At 33.7% G+C, this 15,561-nt stretch overlaps 1 protein-coding gene across 1 annotated transcript in view; it reads right to left on the bottom strand.

The window, feature by feature from the left end:
• Nucleotides 1-15,561, bottom strand: part of NIPBL (NIPBL cohesin loading factor) — a gene marked incomplete at both ends in the record, with an annotated part of 99,704 nt that overhangs the window by 23,650 nt on the left and 60,493 nt on the right. Inside the window, 7 exons of the mRNA XM_084233257.1 lie at nt 8,872-8,925; nt 9,723-9,821; nt 11,374-11,508; nt 13,552-13,698; nt 13,801-13,899; nt 14,471-14,573; nt 14,674-14,888. Of these exons, the coding sequence (XP_084089383.1) occupies nt 8,872-8,925; nt 9,723-9,821; nt 11,374-11,508; nt 13,552-13,698; nt 13,801-13,899; nt 14,471-14,573; nt 14,674-14,888 (852 nt within the window). The remainder of the gene's footprint in view (nt 1-8,871; nt 8,926-9,722; nt 9,822-11,373; nt 11,509-13,551; nt 13,699-13,800; nt 13,900-14,470; nt 14,574-14,673; nt 14,889-15,561) is intronic.

Raw genomic sequence — 15,561 nt, 5'->3', positions numbered from 1 at the left:
CTTAACAGCCAAATGTGCTACTTCCTCTATGAAATGCCTGTTTACGAATGTTATCTGTTTTCCTGCAGGGGCTCTTGTGTTATATAGGAGAGTTCTTTATATAATCTCAATGATACTTCCTCAGTCATGTGTGTCTAATATCTTTTTCCAATTTGCAACTTTGAAAGTTTTCACTTTCTTTAAGATGTCTTTTGATTTATAAGTGTCTTCTGAAGGCAGTGAAATTTATCCATCTTTTAGGTTAATTTTTTTGTGTCAATTGTTTAAGGTAAAAAGATATTCATATATTGCCGTGGACCAGCACAGCAGTAGACGATGAGGCCACCTCAGGGTTGAGAGAAGCGTGCAGAGTGGTCAGGGCGTAGGCGAAAGAAATGACAAACAGACACACTTCAAGAGTGAAAATCTGAGTGTAATTTTCTTTAAGTTTGTGACCAGTATATATATGTTTTCCAAAAGCACAGGAATGAATATCAATGAAATCAGCTTGCTCATGGGGGCTCAGTCTATCACCATCAGGGAGGTGATCTACATAACAAACAATGACCATTATAGAAGAAAGAAGGAAGTTTAGAAAGACAGATAAGGGATTAAAGTTTGTAGTTCTAGAAAGACGGGATGGGATAAGATTTTAGGCATTCCTGTAGTGGTTCTTGGTGGTCGTTATTTTTTGATAAGCTTCTGCCTTTTCAGGGAACTTCCGCTGAACTTCCTCTGCTTCAGGCTGTTCTCCCGCAGCGAGCTGGTTGCCCAGCCGGATCTAGGGACCGTGGCGAAAGCCATTCCTAAAGATCACTGCGGGGGGAGGTGCAGCAATATATAGTCTTCTAAAAGTTTTGAAGATATCTTATAATACATATGGAATGAATAAGAGCAAGAAGAAATCACTATTTTAAAAAAAAGAATTCCCTATAGATAGCCATATATCCCAGCCCATTTAATGAAAAGTTTACATAATCTGCAGTGCCATTTCTGTTTTATGAGAAATATATCCTGTATCTCTGTAGGCTTATTTCTGGGCTCTTGAGCTTATTTCACTAATTTATTACTGTAGTAACTTAATTACTATATCTTTAACATTTTTAGAAGTGATTTAATTATCTATGGCTCTTTGCTTATCCATATAAATTTTACAAACTCCCAGGTATATTGGATGAATATTTTTTGTTCTTGAATTTGATGAGATCTCTTAACATTTTCCCATTTAGCATGATTTTCATTTTGGGCTTTGTACCTTTTTGGGTCAGATTTTATTACAAGCTATCACTCAAAAGGTATTATATTTTACCAAAAATTTTTCCTGTGTCCTCTGAAATTACTTCTTTTTTAATCTTAAATATACATACATATACTCCTGAACATGCTAATGTTAAACCAGCCCTGCACTCATGATATACATGTATATGTGTATGTATATAAGCATACATATATAGACATACACATATCTCTATCCATCTTATTTTTGAAGCATTTCAAAGATTGTAGAGATCAGTATATAGCTTTTTTTTTTCCTTTTGAGATGAAATTACATGGAGTAAAATGAACAAAATGTGTTTTTGCTCAATTTTGTTAACTGCTTTCACTATTATAACTCAAACTTTTACCAAGGTACAGTGGTTTTCCAGTTTTAGCTTGCATCAGACCCATCTGGACAGACTATTAAAATATAGAATAATGTACTGCACCTTCCAAGTTTCTGATTTATTTTGTGGTAAAAGCCTTAGAACTTGCTTTTCTTACAAGTATTAGGTAATCTTGATAATATTTAGAACCACTGATAAAGATTATTACCATCGTCCTTGAAAGTTCCCTCATGTTCCCCACTAGGCAGATCCAAATGGTGCCTAACCTGGCATGACATAAGGATGCTCTGAAGTATTAGATGGGTGAACCTGTGAAGTATAAGGCAGTCCCCATTGGTGAAACAAATGTAACCCCCTAAGAGTTTAGAAGCAAAGCCCTGCCATCCTCCATGAGTAACTACTCTTCCTTTTGAGAAACGGCTCTTGGTCTGCTACTGAGCCTCAGTCAATATGGAATGTCTACCTATGAGACATCAAATTACCATGTAATCTGAGCTGCTGATCATGAACTGGGTGTCAAATTACCCACCAAATCATACAGTTAAGTGTGCAGGGCAGCAATCTATCACTCAAATGGAAATGGCATATATATGTGTGTGTGTGTATAATGGCATATATATGTGTGTGTGTATACATGTATATATATGTATATGTGTATATATACACACATATACATTTATATGTATATGTATGTGTACACACACACACACACACACACACACAAGTATGTGTATATATATGATTAAGCCAGAGCAGGCCTAAGTGCACAAAAGAAAGTTACATAAAGGAGTGATGCAAATACCTATGATCCCCATTTTTGCCACAATACCTATTCTTTTCTAGCATGTTAACTATGGCTTCATGGCAAATTCCCATGATCAGCAGGCAGATGAAAAGAACACTTGGGTATGGTTTACAGGTGAGTCTGTACAATACACAAGTACCATCAGAAAGTGGATAGTTACAGCACTATAGTTCCTTTCTGGGACATCCTGAGGAACAGTGGTGAAAGTCTCCCACTGAGCAGAGCTTTGAGCAGTATACTTGGCTGGTTACTTCGCTTGGAAGAAGAAATGACATCCATGTGATATATATTGATTCATGGGTTAGGGTCAATAACTGGTCTGGATGATTAGGGACATGGAAGGAACATAACTAGTAATTCAGTGACAAGGAAATCTGGATAAGAGGCAAATAGAAATACATTTCTGAATAAGTAAAAAAGGATGAAGAGATTTATGTTCCATGTAAACGATGACCAAAGAGTAACTTCTATAGCAGAAAAGGATTTTAATAATCAAGAGGATAGGATAACCCTTTCTGTAGATACCTCCTCTAAAGATAATAATCTCAATATTGATTCACTGATTCACAGATATTGTTCTCTGGGTAACAAGTCAGCTACATGTTGGCAGGTTGATAACAATGGACCACACTTCCATCATGGAAGAGGCAGTTTTTTGTTCTTACTAGAATAGACACTGTAGCTACAGATTTATATTCCCTGAATACAATGTTTCTGCCAAAACTACCACTTATGAATTTTTATACCGTCATAGTAGATTCTGACCAAGAAACTCATCCACAGTAGGTTCTCGTCAACAAACTCATTTCTCAGCAAAAGAAATGAAGGAATGGGCCCATGCAAATGCTTATTATGTTCTTCACCATTCTGAAAGAGATGGCTTGATATGAAGTAGAATGGTCTTTTGAAAACTGTTATAGCACCAGATAAATGGCAAAATCTTGCATGGCCAGGACAAGATTCTCTAGAAGATGTTTGGTCCAAAGCCAGAATTCTAAGTCCAGTAATCAAGGGTAGAAAATGGAGAGGTGTCACTGTTACTCCTACTAACATACTATCAAAACTTTTGTTTCTTGTTCCAGTGACTTTATGTTCTGTTTGTCCAGAGGCCTTAGTTCCAGAGGGGGGACTATTTCTATCAGGAAACACAACAATGATTCCACTAACTAGAAGACTGCCACCTAATTACTTTGGGCTCCTCATTCCTCTGAATCAACAGGCAACAAATTCAGTTAGGAAGCTGGCTGGGGAGATTGATCTTGATTACCAAGGGGAGCTGGACCACTATTCCACAGTGGAAGTAAGAAACAGTATTTCTGAAATATAGGAGATTCTTTACAGTATTTCTTAATATTATCAGTCATACAATTAAGGTCAATGGAAAACTACAGCACCCCAATTTAGGCAGGACTTCTAATGGCATAAGATTCTTCAGATATAAACTACAATGAGCTAAGCTAATTTGCTTGATAATAGCAAGGAGAATACAGAATGGGGTTTGGAAGAAGCTAGTTTCAAACACCAGTCATAACCATATTACTAGTTATAGAAACAAGGACTTTAACTGCCATTTCCTACTTATTTTGTTATGAATACATTTTGTATGTGTATACCTTACATACACATATAGGGGGATAGAGAGAGAATGCAAATATCTTTGATTTTTACCCCCCTGTCTTGTTCTCTTACCATGTAACATAAATTGTACTGACTTCATATCAGTATTTAAATGTTGCTAATCTGACACCACAGGATTTTAAATTATGGGATATCAAAGTAAAGAATAAATATCACTCAAGGATGTTAACTCTTCTGGGAAGTGGTTAGTACATTTTTGGTTCTATACAGGATGTTGTATGTTATGTGAAATTATGACCTTGCTATTGTCTTTGGAGATTAAGTGTGGTTTAAGGAGATCTGTATAAGTGTGCCAAATGAAAGGTAGATTTATGATGGTTAATTTTATGTGTTAACTTGACTGGACCAAGGGATGCCAAATTATCTGGCTTAACATTATTTATGAGTGTGTTGGTTTAACATTATTTATGAGGGTATTTCAGAATGAGATTAGCATTTGAATTGGAGGAGGACTCAGTAAAGCAAACTTTCCTCACCAATATGGGTGGGCACCATCCAATCTAGAAAAGCCACAGGAAGGAAGTATGCAATCATTCTCTGTCTGACTATTTGAGCTGGAATATCCTTCTCCGGCTCTCAGAATGGGATTTACACTATCAGTTCACCTGGTTCAGGTTTTCAGATACAGACTGAACAACCCAGCAGTTTCTCTGTCTGGCCTCCAACATACAGATGGCAAATCATGGGATTTTTTTTCTTTTAAGATTTATTTATTTATTTATACAAGCACTGGGTACAGTCAGAAGCGCGGGAGGGTGAGAGAATTCACCAGAACCAGAGCCACTGCTGAGGGAAGCAGTGGGTGCAGCAGGAGAAGTCTGCACGCCATGTCGGACCCTCGCCAGTGGCCAGGGATCAAGCTGGCACTGCAGAGGCTGCGGGCAGCTTCACAGCCCAGCGCTCAACCGCTGCACCACTAGGGGAGGCCCCAAATCATAGGACTTAAGAGTCTCCAAACTACACAAGCCAGTTCCTTATATTATAGTCTCATTTTGCCTCTCCCTTTCTCAGTATTCTGTTAGTTCTGTCTCTCTGGAGCACGCTCTCTCTTTCCAGTTTATCTCTACCCCCTAAAACCATTCTTTTGATTTTTAAAAATATAAATTAATTTTTATTCTTCTAGAGCTTCATATAATGGAATTCATATACAATGTTTCTTGTATAAGACTTTTTTATTAATTAATCTATGTTGTTGCAGCTATCAGTTCCTCTATATTTGAAGTATTATTAAATTATCTGGATAGATCAGGTTTTCTATTTATTCACTCTTTGACAGAGATTGAGATTTTGATTGTAAATTTCAAGAAGATCTTGGTTTGGATTACAAAGGCCGGGAACAAATGAAATATGGGTCACTTGGTTTTGTTCATTGCCTGTATTTTCACATAAACTAAAGGACTATGTAGTCTTGGATTATAAGCTATTAAAATAACTGGCACTGTAAAATCAATTCAATTTTTGTGTATCTCTCATAGGGCTATGATAGTGGTTTGAACCAAGTGCATCGCTTTTTAGAAATTAAAAAAACATGTAGAGAACCTTCATAATAGAACTTTTTCTTTCACACACTACTGAAAAAATGACCACTCCCCCATCAATTTATTAAAGGTTATAAAGGAAATGATATCTCTATACATTTAAAAAGTGTGTATATGTATATATTTATGTATATATGACTTAACAAACTTATTTAGTCAGTAACATAGTTTGGTGCAGGTGTAAATTTGAAGCTATTTTATGTAGTATGACAAGTTACCCTAGGAAACCACATTGGGAATCACCAATATGTAAACATACCAACCCAAGACAAAAATAATAAGAAATGCATGAAATTGGATGAAATGAATTATGTGCATATATGCTTATGTGGAAATGGTGGGCTCTTAACTCAAGAATTGACAATTCCGGTAGCCTATTGTCTACATCCTTTCTAGTTTCTCTTAATATTTAGGCACATACACTGTTTCAGTTGCTAAGCGTAGACATGGCGCTGCCACATTTATGTATATAAATATTTCTGAGCTTTCTCTTTTCATTAAACTGAACTCTTCTAGGTTAATGATAACATCACGAAGTTACATCATCACTGGTAAACAAACTGTCAAAACTAAAGCAGGAAAGTATAAAAAGGGAACAAGGACTCAAAGAATAACTGGGATTTTCAGATAAAGAAAAGATTTCAACAATATAAAAATACTACCATTAAGAGATCATAAATCTAATAATGTTCTTCATGCTTCTAACTTGCCATTAACACATGGGAATATTATCCATAAATATTATCCATAAATATTCTTTTTAGTAATATTAATAACATTTCTGATAGTTACACTTCATTTTTACTTAATTATTTATTATAATTATCAGGTGAAAATATGGTTGTAAAGCCTTCTAGAAATCATTATGTCTCCTATGGAATTTCTGACAAAATTATAACTAAGATGTCATAAGGTCCTATAATAAAGGATTATTTGATTTGATTGATATCAATACATAATGTAAAAGTGGAAAATGGGAAATGATTTATTATGACAGTTCAAGACATTGTATATTGGATAACATAAACAAACATCATGAAGGATTTTTAAAAAAGGTATCTTGAAATATTTTTAAAAGCAACATATTACTAGATACCATCAGAATTGCTAAAGTTAAAAAGTCTGATACTATCAAGTTTTGGTAAGGATATGGAGCAACTGAAAAACTGCTGGTGGAAATGCAAAATAGTTCAGTCATTTTTGGGAAACAATCTGTAGTTTCTCACTTAACCACACAACTCAGCAACTGCACTCATTGGAATTTACCCAAAAGAAATGAAAACACACATTCACACAAAAACTATACATAATAGCTCAAACTAGAAATAACCCCACAGTCAAAGTCCTAAGTGAATTAATAAACAAAATGTGATACATTCATATTATTGATGCTACTCAACAATCTTTAGTGAGTAAGAAAAAAAAAAGAATTACAAAAAATTCTTAAACTATATGCAGTAATATTACTGTTCCAACAGCAGGGCAAAGCAAATAAGAAATTATATACACCAAGAACCAATATTTTTAGCCTAAAGGAAAGAATAAAATCAAAGAAGTAGGGTCTTATAATCTTAAATTTGAATTAAAAATATCAATATAAATTCTTCATTTTATTTTTCCCTTTCTAAAAAATACATATTTCATAACTCTCTTCTCCAAAGACTCAAACCTATAATAATCTATTAGTAATAGCTAAAGCACCCAGATTGATTCCAGTGAAGGGAAATAATAAGGTTCTATGGAAAAATGGCTGATTTCAGTTTTTGGTACAGGGAAGATTTAAGAGAAGTCTGTGGTTCCTTGTGAAGGCAAAAAATAATCAGGTTACAAAAGAGCAGTAAGGTTTTATCAAAAGGTTAAAAAACAAATTTGAGGGGACTACCAAAGAATTATGACTAAAATAAATGAAAGTAATCAAAGATACAAAAATCTGTTGGCTTCATAATGGTACTGAAAAATGAACAAACTCATTAGTCACCTTTGGAGTTTGATAGAAATGGTCATTATTTTTAAAACTGAAAAGTATTGAAATCAAGCATTTTCCCTACCTGTACAAACTATACGTCATCACATAACCAAATAATCAATCAGATTCTTTTTTAAAGAATCCAGCTAATTAAGCCCTAAGTAATGAAATAATTAGAAAAACTATTCATTTTACAACTTTCTAAAGGAAATAATGATCATTTGAAACCAATAATGAAAGATTTCATAATAAATGTATCAGGCTAAACTCAAAGATCACTGAAAATGGGACATCAAACATTATGTCTCCCTTGAAGTGATGTAATAAATAATATTCAGAATGACTTATGAGTGAATCTTGTCTAAGCCCCAAAACTGAACTTCATTATTATTAAGCCCCTACATCTATGAGTTTATGGGGAAAAAAGGTAGATAGAAGAACAACTTAAATTACATGAGAAGGGAGAGGTCGATGAAATCCAGAATGTAGGACAATCTCAGGAAAACAAATAAATGGCATGAACAAAGGAGGGGTGAGATGTCAGCTATTATAGATTATGAGACATATGAGCCAAAGCAACTGCAAACCATCTGTAATCCTACATTTTTTAAATAATGAGGTAAATGTGAACATTGTCTAGGTATTAGATACTATGGAATGATTTATTAACATCTAGTTAGATATAGATGATAATGATATTCTGGTTATTTTTTAAAAAGTAATTTCTATTGGAGACAGACATTATTTTTGGGTGAAATGAGAAAGTATGAAATTTGTTTTAAAAGTATTACAGTTATAAAAAAAAGATGCAGGGGCAGGACAGAGAAAATAACATTGAGAAAATGCTGGTAATTTCTGAAAATGGATAAGGGTATTTCTATGTATTAAAAAATTTTGAAATCAAAGAAAAACTCATACAAAGATAAACATTTCCATTTATAAAATTTAACAAAAAACACTGATTATAGTTTAATTCTGCACTATAAGAAAATCTACATATTTTATAATGCCAAGTAATATAAATACATATTTAGTCCAATATACTTATAGAACTCATGTAATCATATAGATTAAAGGGATAAGAAAAAACAATTGTTTGGAAGGAGGGAAGATAAAATTTGAATTAGTGATTTAGAAAATTTACTTTGTAACAAGCCACTGAATAATAAGATAAGGATATTAACCAAAACATTCAGCCTAAAATACTGAAATAAAATTCTCTATCAAATGGCAAATACTTGAGAAATAAATGATTAATCTTTTAGATCATAAAGTCTACAAAAAACTGACCATCTATTAAATTTCATGTTATATGTTATCAGTAGTCAAAATAACACTCACATTTTGAAGGAGTTGCTCAAACCAGTCATATCCAGTATCTCTGCATGCTGCAACCTAAGGGGGAAACATGGCAAACTATCAAAGTCAAAAGTTTAAAAATCTGAATAAAAATATACCTTTTGCTCTGCTTTCACCTAAAGTATAAAAATGTCTTAATGCTTATAATTATTTTTTAAATAAAACTTTTTTCAGTAAGTTTATTATTTACCAATGAAAATTATTTAAGATGTTCAAGAAATTAGCCTAATGCCAGGAGGTTTAAAATTTTACTGAATTTTGAATAGCAATGTGAATTACTCACTGTTCAGAAAAATCTGTAATATCTAAAATAATAAAATTGGTAATTTTAAATTTTCTCCTAAATTTCAGAATTAAAGATATCAGTTATACAATCATGCAATTGATACCATTTTTTTATGCTCAAATCATGAAATGTAATCTGGGTCAAAAATAGATACCGCTTATATATGTTTCATTAAACATAATGAAACTAATCTTAATTTAGATTTTCTGAAAAAGTTAGGAATTATCTCATTGTAGGTTGCTATTCTTAGGCTATTCTACCTATTCATCCACTTCTTTCCCCCCTTCTCAGTTTTCAATCACTGGAGGAATTTGGAAAAATTCATAATCAGTACTTATGTCAATAAATGCAAATAAGTGAAGCATGTAGAAACACACCAATCTCTTTTTACTTGCATCCTTGGAGTAGCATGTCCAGAATTAAAGGAAGTAGTACTTACTAACTGTTGATATTAACTATCTCATCACGGTCTTTCCCTTTGTAAGACTACACAGGCCACAACTAGATCTGCACCCAAGGGGCCATACTTTGGTCCAGTCTTTCTTACCACATCGGTGATGTTTAAAATTTTCCTTGTCATTGCTTCTTTGTCATTGTGTGGTGTTGGAGTAAACCAGAGTTTTTGGAATGTTTCATTTACTAATTTCTAGAAGAAAAAATTCAAATAATAAAACTACAACAAAATGGGCAAAATTCTCTATCCCAAATACACATTAAAGTTCAAAACAAAGCTATAAAAAAAAACCAAAAGAATAACTACTGGGAGTTTTTTCTAATCACTAATTTCTCAAAATCGTAATCTTTTTTCAATTTCAGTAAAGATTTTAAATGGGTGATTCTATGCATAGACTGGAATTTATGCATAATACAGTATGCTCAAATGTTTGTGATCCAAAACAATTTTTTTATGAATTTTGAGAGAGAAGTTGCTAAAAAACCAAACGGTCATAGTGACAATCATATCAATTAACCAATGCACTCTGGATTAAATTTTCAATAAAGCATCTACTAATTTTGAAAACAAGCATATACCTTCTGAAAATCAAAACTTTCTGTATACTATTTTCTTTATAATGATACAAAATATAATTATGAAATAGGTTTGAAAAGATCAGATTTTATTCATTAGTATAATAACTAGAAATTAAAAAATTAGATTGTCTTTTTTAAGGATGGAATTTTATAAATCACTATAAATTAGTAGAGATTTTGTTGAGTAAAAGGGCCCTCTGCTTGTCTCATTCTATAGTCAATTACACATTTGTAATATTTTTGCAGCATATGCTCAATAGAAGGCTGAAGCAAGAATAAAAAAAGAGATCTAGTTGTAAGAGTTCTCCAATGGATGTCACTCACAGTGATGAGACATGTCATTTGAACAATAAATAAAAAAGTCCCTAACATGTCAAAACAATGTCCCTTTGAGAAACTTACAAGTGGATGAACATTTTTTTAAATGGTTGGAGAAGCCAAGAGAAAAAATAGTTTGGATTTCCAGTTTACATTAACCACAAAAATGACTTATAAGCGTCAGGAATTTTAGAAACTGGTAATATAAACGTACAAAATACAACAGTAATCCTAGAAGTTTAATTCTATCTTACCTTAACCTGTAAGCACTTATCAAGTACACAGATTTGTCTGACAATAAATGTGAAGTCAACTCACCCAATTTTGTGTTTCTCAATAATTTTTTATTTCCCTTATGTGGTTTAGTATATCCTACTTCTTCAAAATAATTTTAAACCTTAAAAATTTCTCCAAATTATTTCAAACCTCAAAATCTTCCCACAAGTCTCCTAGGCATATATCTTCCTCCACTCAATTCAAAGAAAACTATCTTGAGAAAAACTTTATTATCAGTATTTGAACTACTGTATATTTCTACCCTAATTTTACAAAAATATCTATTCTTCTATCATACATTTTCTTTCACAATCTTGGAAAGTAAGAGATTCTTTCTCTTGTTTAAAAAAAAATAAAGCTCCTCATCTGTGTAATTCAGCTTAGCCTTTCCTATCTGCTGCATTACTTGTAAAAGTATGCCTTTTTCTTTGCGTGTATAAACCAAAACTGCAGATTCACTTGTAAAGTTATAAATGAATGTAAAAGCAACAAAATTTAGACCTGTTAAACATTTAAATTATTTAAAGCACCAATGAAAAATGAATTTTAAAGTACTCAATGCTTCAACTTACCTTAATGCCTTCTTCATCATTAACTCTGCGAATCATTTTTACACACATTTCTGTAATTTTTGGAAACGTTGGTTGTTCAATACAGATGTCTCTTAAGATCTTTATTACCCTTTTCCTGACGCTGATACCAGTATCCTAAGAACATAAAGATATTTTTAATTTCAGAAAAATCAAGATGCCCAGGTGTATGAAATTTGATAAAATGAAATTTAAAAAAAAAATCACCAAAAAAAAAAAAATTCAAAAACCATGGGAAAAAGTGGAAATTACTCTCCCCCCCCCCCCAAAAAAAAAGAATATAAAGAATATATGACCTAGTGAGTGATTGCATTTCTGGGTATTTATATGACATATGCAAAAGTTTCACTCAAGTGGAAAAGAAACAAAGCAAATGAACTAAACAAAACAGACACTAGAATAGCGTCTGTTGGTTAACAGAAGGAAAAGGGATGGGCAGTGGTTAAAATGGGTAAAGGAGGTTAACTGTATGGTGGTGAATGAAAACTAGACTTTTGGTGATCATACTTGTGGAATACATAGATGTCAAAGTATAATGTTATATACCTGAAACTGAAAGTTACTCCAACAAAAAATTTAAAAATAAATACATGTCTATATATTTCCTTCCTTATCAATGGTAGTATAAACGTGGATTATTTTATTATATTGTCAGTATAAACATGGGTTATTTTATATTGTCTTTACTCTTTTTAAAATTTTATTTTATTTATGCCTACAAGAGTTGGAGTGTAAGCCAGAGGTATGGGTGTGGGGGTGGTGAGAGGATTCACCAGGGACAGAGTGAGGAGCAGAACAGGAGGACTGACTGAAATACACTGCTGAGGGGAGCAGCAGGCAAGACAGGAGAGGTCTGTTGCACCATATGGGTTAGCTCCCTGGTTGGGGATTGAATTCGTGCTGCGATGGCTGCCCACAGCTGGACAACGCTGAGACTTTAACCCCTGCGCCACCAGGGAAGCCCTATATTGTCTGTACTTTTAAAATATAAGACTTGGAAAAGTGTTAAAAGCACTGAACATAAGACCAAAGTATAAGTTTACTAAAATTATATGGGATAACAAATGTCAGCTTTTACAACAGTGTCTGAGAGTTTATTTTATTTATTTATTTATTTAAAGATTTTATTTATTTATGCAAGCACTGGGTATAGTCAGAAACGTGGGAAGGCGAGAGAACCCGCCAGAGTGGGGAGCAGAACAGGCAGAACGACAGAAGCACACTGCTGAGGGAAGCAGGGGGCGTGGCAGGAGAGGTCCACATACCACGTGGGACCCTCGTGGGCGGCTGGGGACCGAACCAGTGCTGCCCAGCGCCCAACCATTGTGCCACCGGGGAGGCCCAGTGCCTGACAGTTTATAAAGTATTTTTAATAAAACTGTTTAACCACTAATCAAATTGTTGTCACTATCTCATGGTTTATAGGAAATACAAGAAACAAACAAGTTAACAAAATCATGAGGAAATAATGACATTTGACCTGGTCTTTCAAAATTAGTCAATGTCATGGGAGAAGTATGTAAAAAAGATTGAAAAAATAAAGTTTAAAACACCACCAAAATGCAATGTCTGATCTTTGATTTAATAGTTTTAAAAGAAAAAGCTGAAAAACAATTTTTATGTCCAATTTTTGAGACAACGGAAGAATCTGAAGATGAAATGGTAATGAGACAGTACTTAAGTATTAATTTGAGTGGGTGAGAAAATGTGTTTATAAGGATAGTAACCTTATTTATTTTTAAAGATTTTTACTTATTTTTGTGTAGAAGGACTGGGGTATAGGCCAGAGGATTCTCCAGAGACAGAGTAGGGAGCGGAACAGACAGATCTACTGAAATACACTGCTGAGAGGAACAGCGGCAAGACAGAAGAGCTCTGCTGTGCCACATGGATCAGCTCCCTGGCCAGGGATTGCACTCAGGCTGTTGTGGCAGAAGCGCTGAGACCTAACTCCGTATCCTCATTTTTTTAAGATGCAAGTTGAAGTATCCACAGAAATAGTAAAATGTTTGTATAATTTAACGTAAACGAATGTAACAAAAAACGCAGACGAAGTATGGTGGATCTATGGGTACTAGTTATACTATTTTTCTTTAACTTTATGAATTTTAATAAAGGCAAAATCATATTCATAAATGAAAATAAAAATGACAAACATACCAATATTCTTTCAATCAGCATATCATAATACTGTTCAGCAAGCTGAGGTCGACAAAGCACAAATCGACCCAGTAATTCAACTGCTGCTTCTCTGACACTAGTGGAGTTATCCATTAGACGTCCATGAACTCCTCGCTGCATATCAAGCTACAGAATAATATGGAAAATAATAATTTATACTAAGTAGAACTAACATTTTAATTTGAATAGAAAACTTAAATAAGAAGAATCATTTATGCTCCTCTTTACCCTTGCTAGAATACTGGGGTCTACAGCAACAACCTCAGATAAACACTTCATGGCTTTTGTTCGAACGGCAATTGCATTTTCACCGAGAACTCGTAGGATCTGCCAAGCAAACAATGACATTTTCACAATTTTAGGGTAATATTTAACAAAGTACAGTAGGAAAAAATGCAAAAGAAATGAAATACCATTCACCCCCTTTAATTTTTACTTATGTGAGCAAGCGGAAGATCTTACTGATCCAATGGTTTAATTAAAATCAGTACATTAAGTAAGGCATTCTATGTTTTAGGACCTTTTCATTTATCCTGGAATTCTCAAGTCTGTTTTTTACTGCTATGCTTCATTTCCAAGGAAAACTTGATATATATAAGTTTAATCACAGATATTTAGTATCATTTAGTAGTTTGGCAATTTAATAATCATTATAACATCAGTCTACCTATATATTGTGTATATAATTATTCAAATAATATCCAGTTATCTGTAAAACAATATATAAAATATCTGCAGAACAAAGACATTTTAACAAGTATAGAACATAGAAATGCTACTTTTCATGGTTTTTAAAATGTTTTTTCTCGACAATGAATAAATATTGTATACTACCCCATAAATTATCCAGGATTAGAAAAATCAGTATCATGGTGTAAGGAATTCCAGTTCAGTTTACCTGTGTCAAATAAATATCAAAGCTCTGGGCAAACGGCCTCATAGAGGCCAAGTATCGAACAATCAAACAAGCATCATCATAGTCCACAGTATCAGAGTTCATCCTGCAACAAAAAGTCATTACATTTTTTATTTTTTTTTGTAAAGTACATAAATAGACATCAAAGTGATAATTGGAAAAGATGTTTTGTCTCTGGAACTTACTTTAATGTGCTGAACTGAGAAGGTGTGGTTTTGATAATGCTTCTAAGAAACTTTTTCCGATTTTCAGCTCGATGCATAATTTGACCCGTTGTTTCAACTTCCTTCGCATGATGTGTTCCTTCAGATGTGTCTTCATCTTTTTGTGATTTCATTGCTTTTTCCGTTTCTAAAGTCGTGTCACGGAACCACTGGGCTATATAGAATTTACGAGAAAACTGGAAAGAAATTAGACAGACTTGAGTTTGATGGCAACAAAATTATCCACCAATAAAGTTGAAGTGCTCACAAATCAGGAATTAAACATTAGAAGTTTCTTTTTTTAAAAAAGATTTATTTATTTATACAAGAACTGGGGTACAGTCAGAGGCACGGGAGGGTAAGTGAATTCACCAGAGACAGAGCGGGGAGCAGAACAGGCAGACGGACCCAAGGCATTGCTGAAGGAGCAGCAGGTGAGGCAGGAGAGGTCTGCCACGCCATGTGGGTTTCTCCCTGTCTGGCCAGGAATTGAACCCACACTGCAGAGGCTGGGGACAGCTTCACAGCGAGGCGCTCAACCCGCTGCGCCACCAGGGAGGCCCAGGAGTTACTTTAAATCAACTTCTATCAGGTAAACACCAGATTTTATGAAAGATACATAGTTTAACTATGATAGAATGATAGAAAACAATACTGTCCTAACACTTCTATCATGCCAAAGATAATTTGGTAAGCAAACTGCATTAAATTTAAAATACTATTATGAACTATTTAAATACAGTATCATGCAAGGAGACAGTAAATTTTGACAGATAATAGGTCAACTACAAAAGTTTAGAACAAATAAATAAAAAACTGAAGGTGGAAGACTAGCTATTTTCAAAATCTCACCTTCTCCAAGAAATATAC

The sequence above is a fragment of the Talpa europaea genome, assembly GCF_964194135.1.
Source record: "Talpa europaea genome assembly, chromosome: 5".
Taxonomy (NCBI): domain Eukaryota; kingdom Metazoa; phylum Chordata; class Mammalia; order Eulipotyphla; family Talpidae; genus Talpa; species Talpa europaea.
Note: the sequence above shows the minus strand (reverse complement) of the source record. Positions and strands in the feature narration are given on the sequence as shown.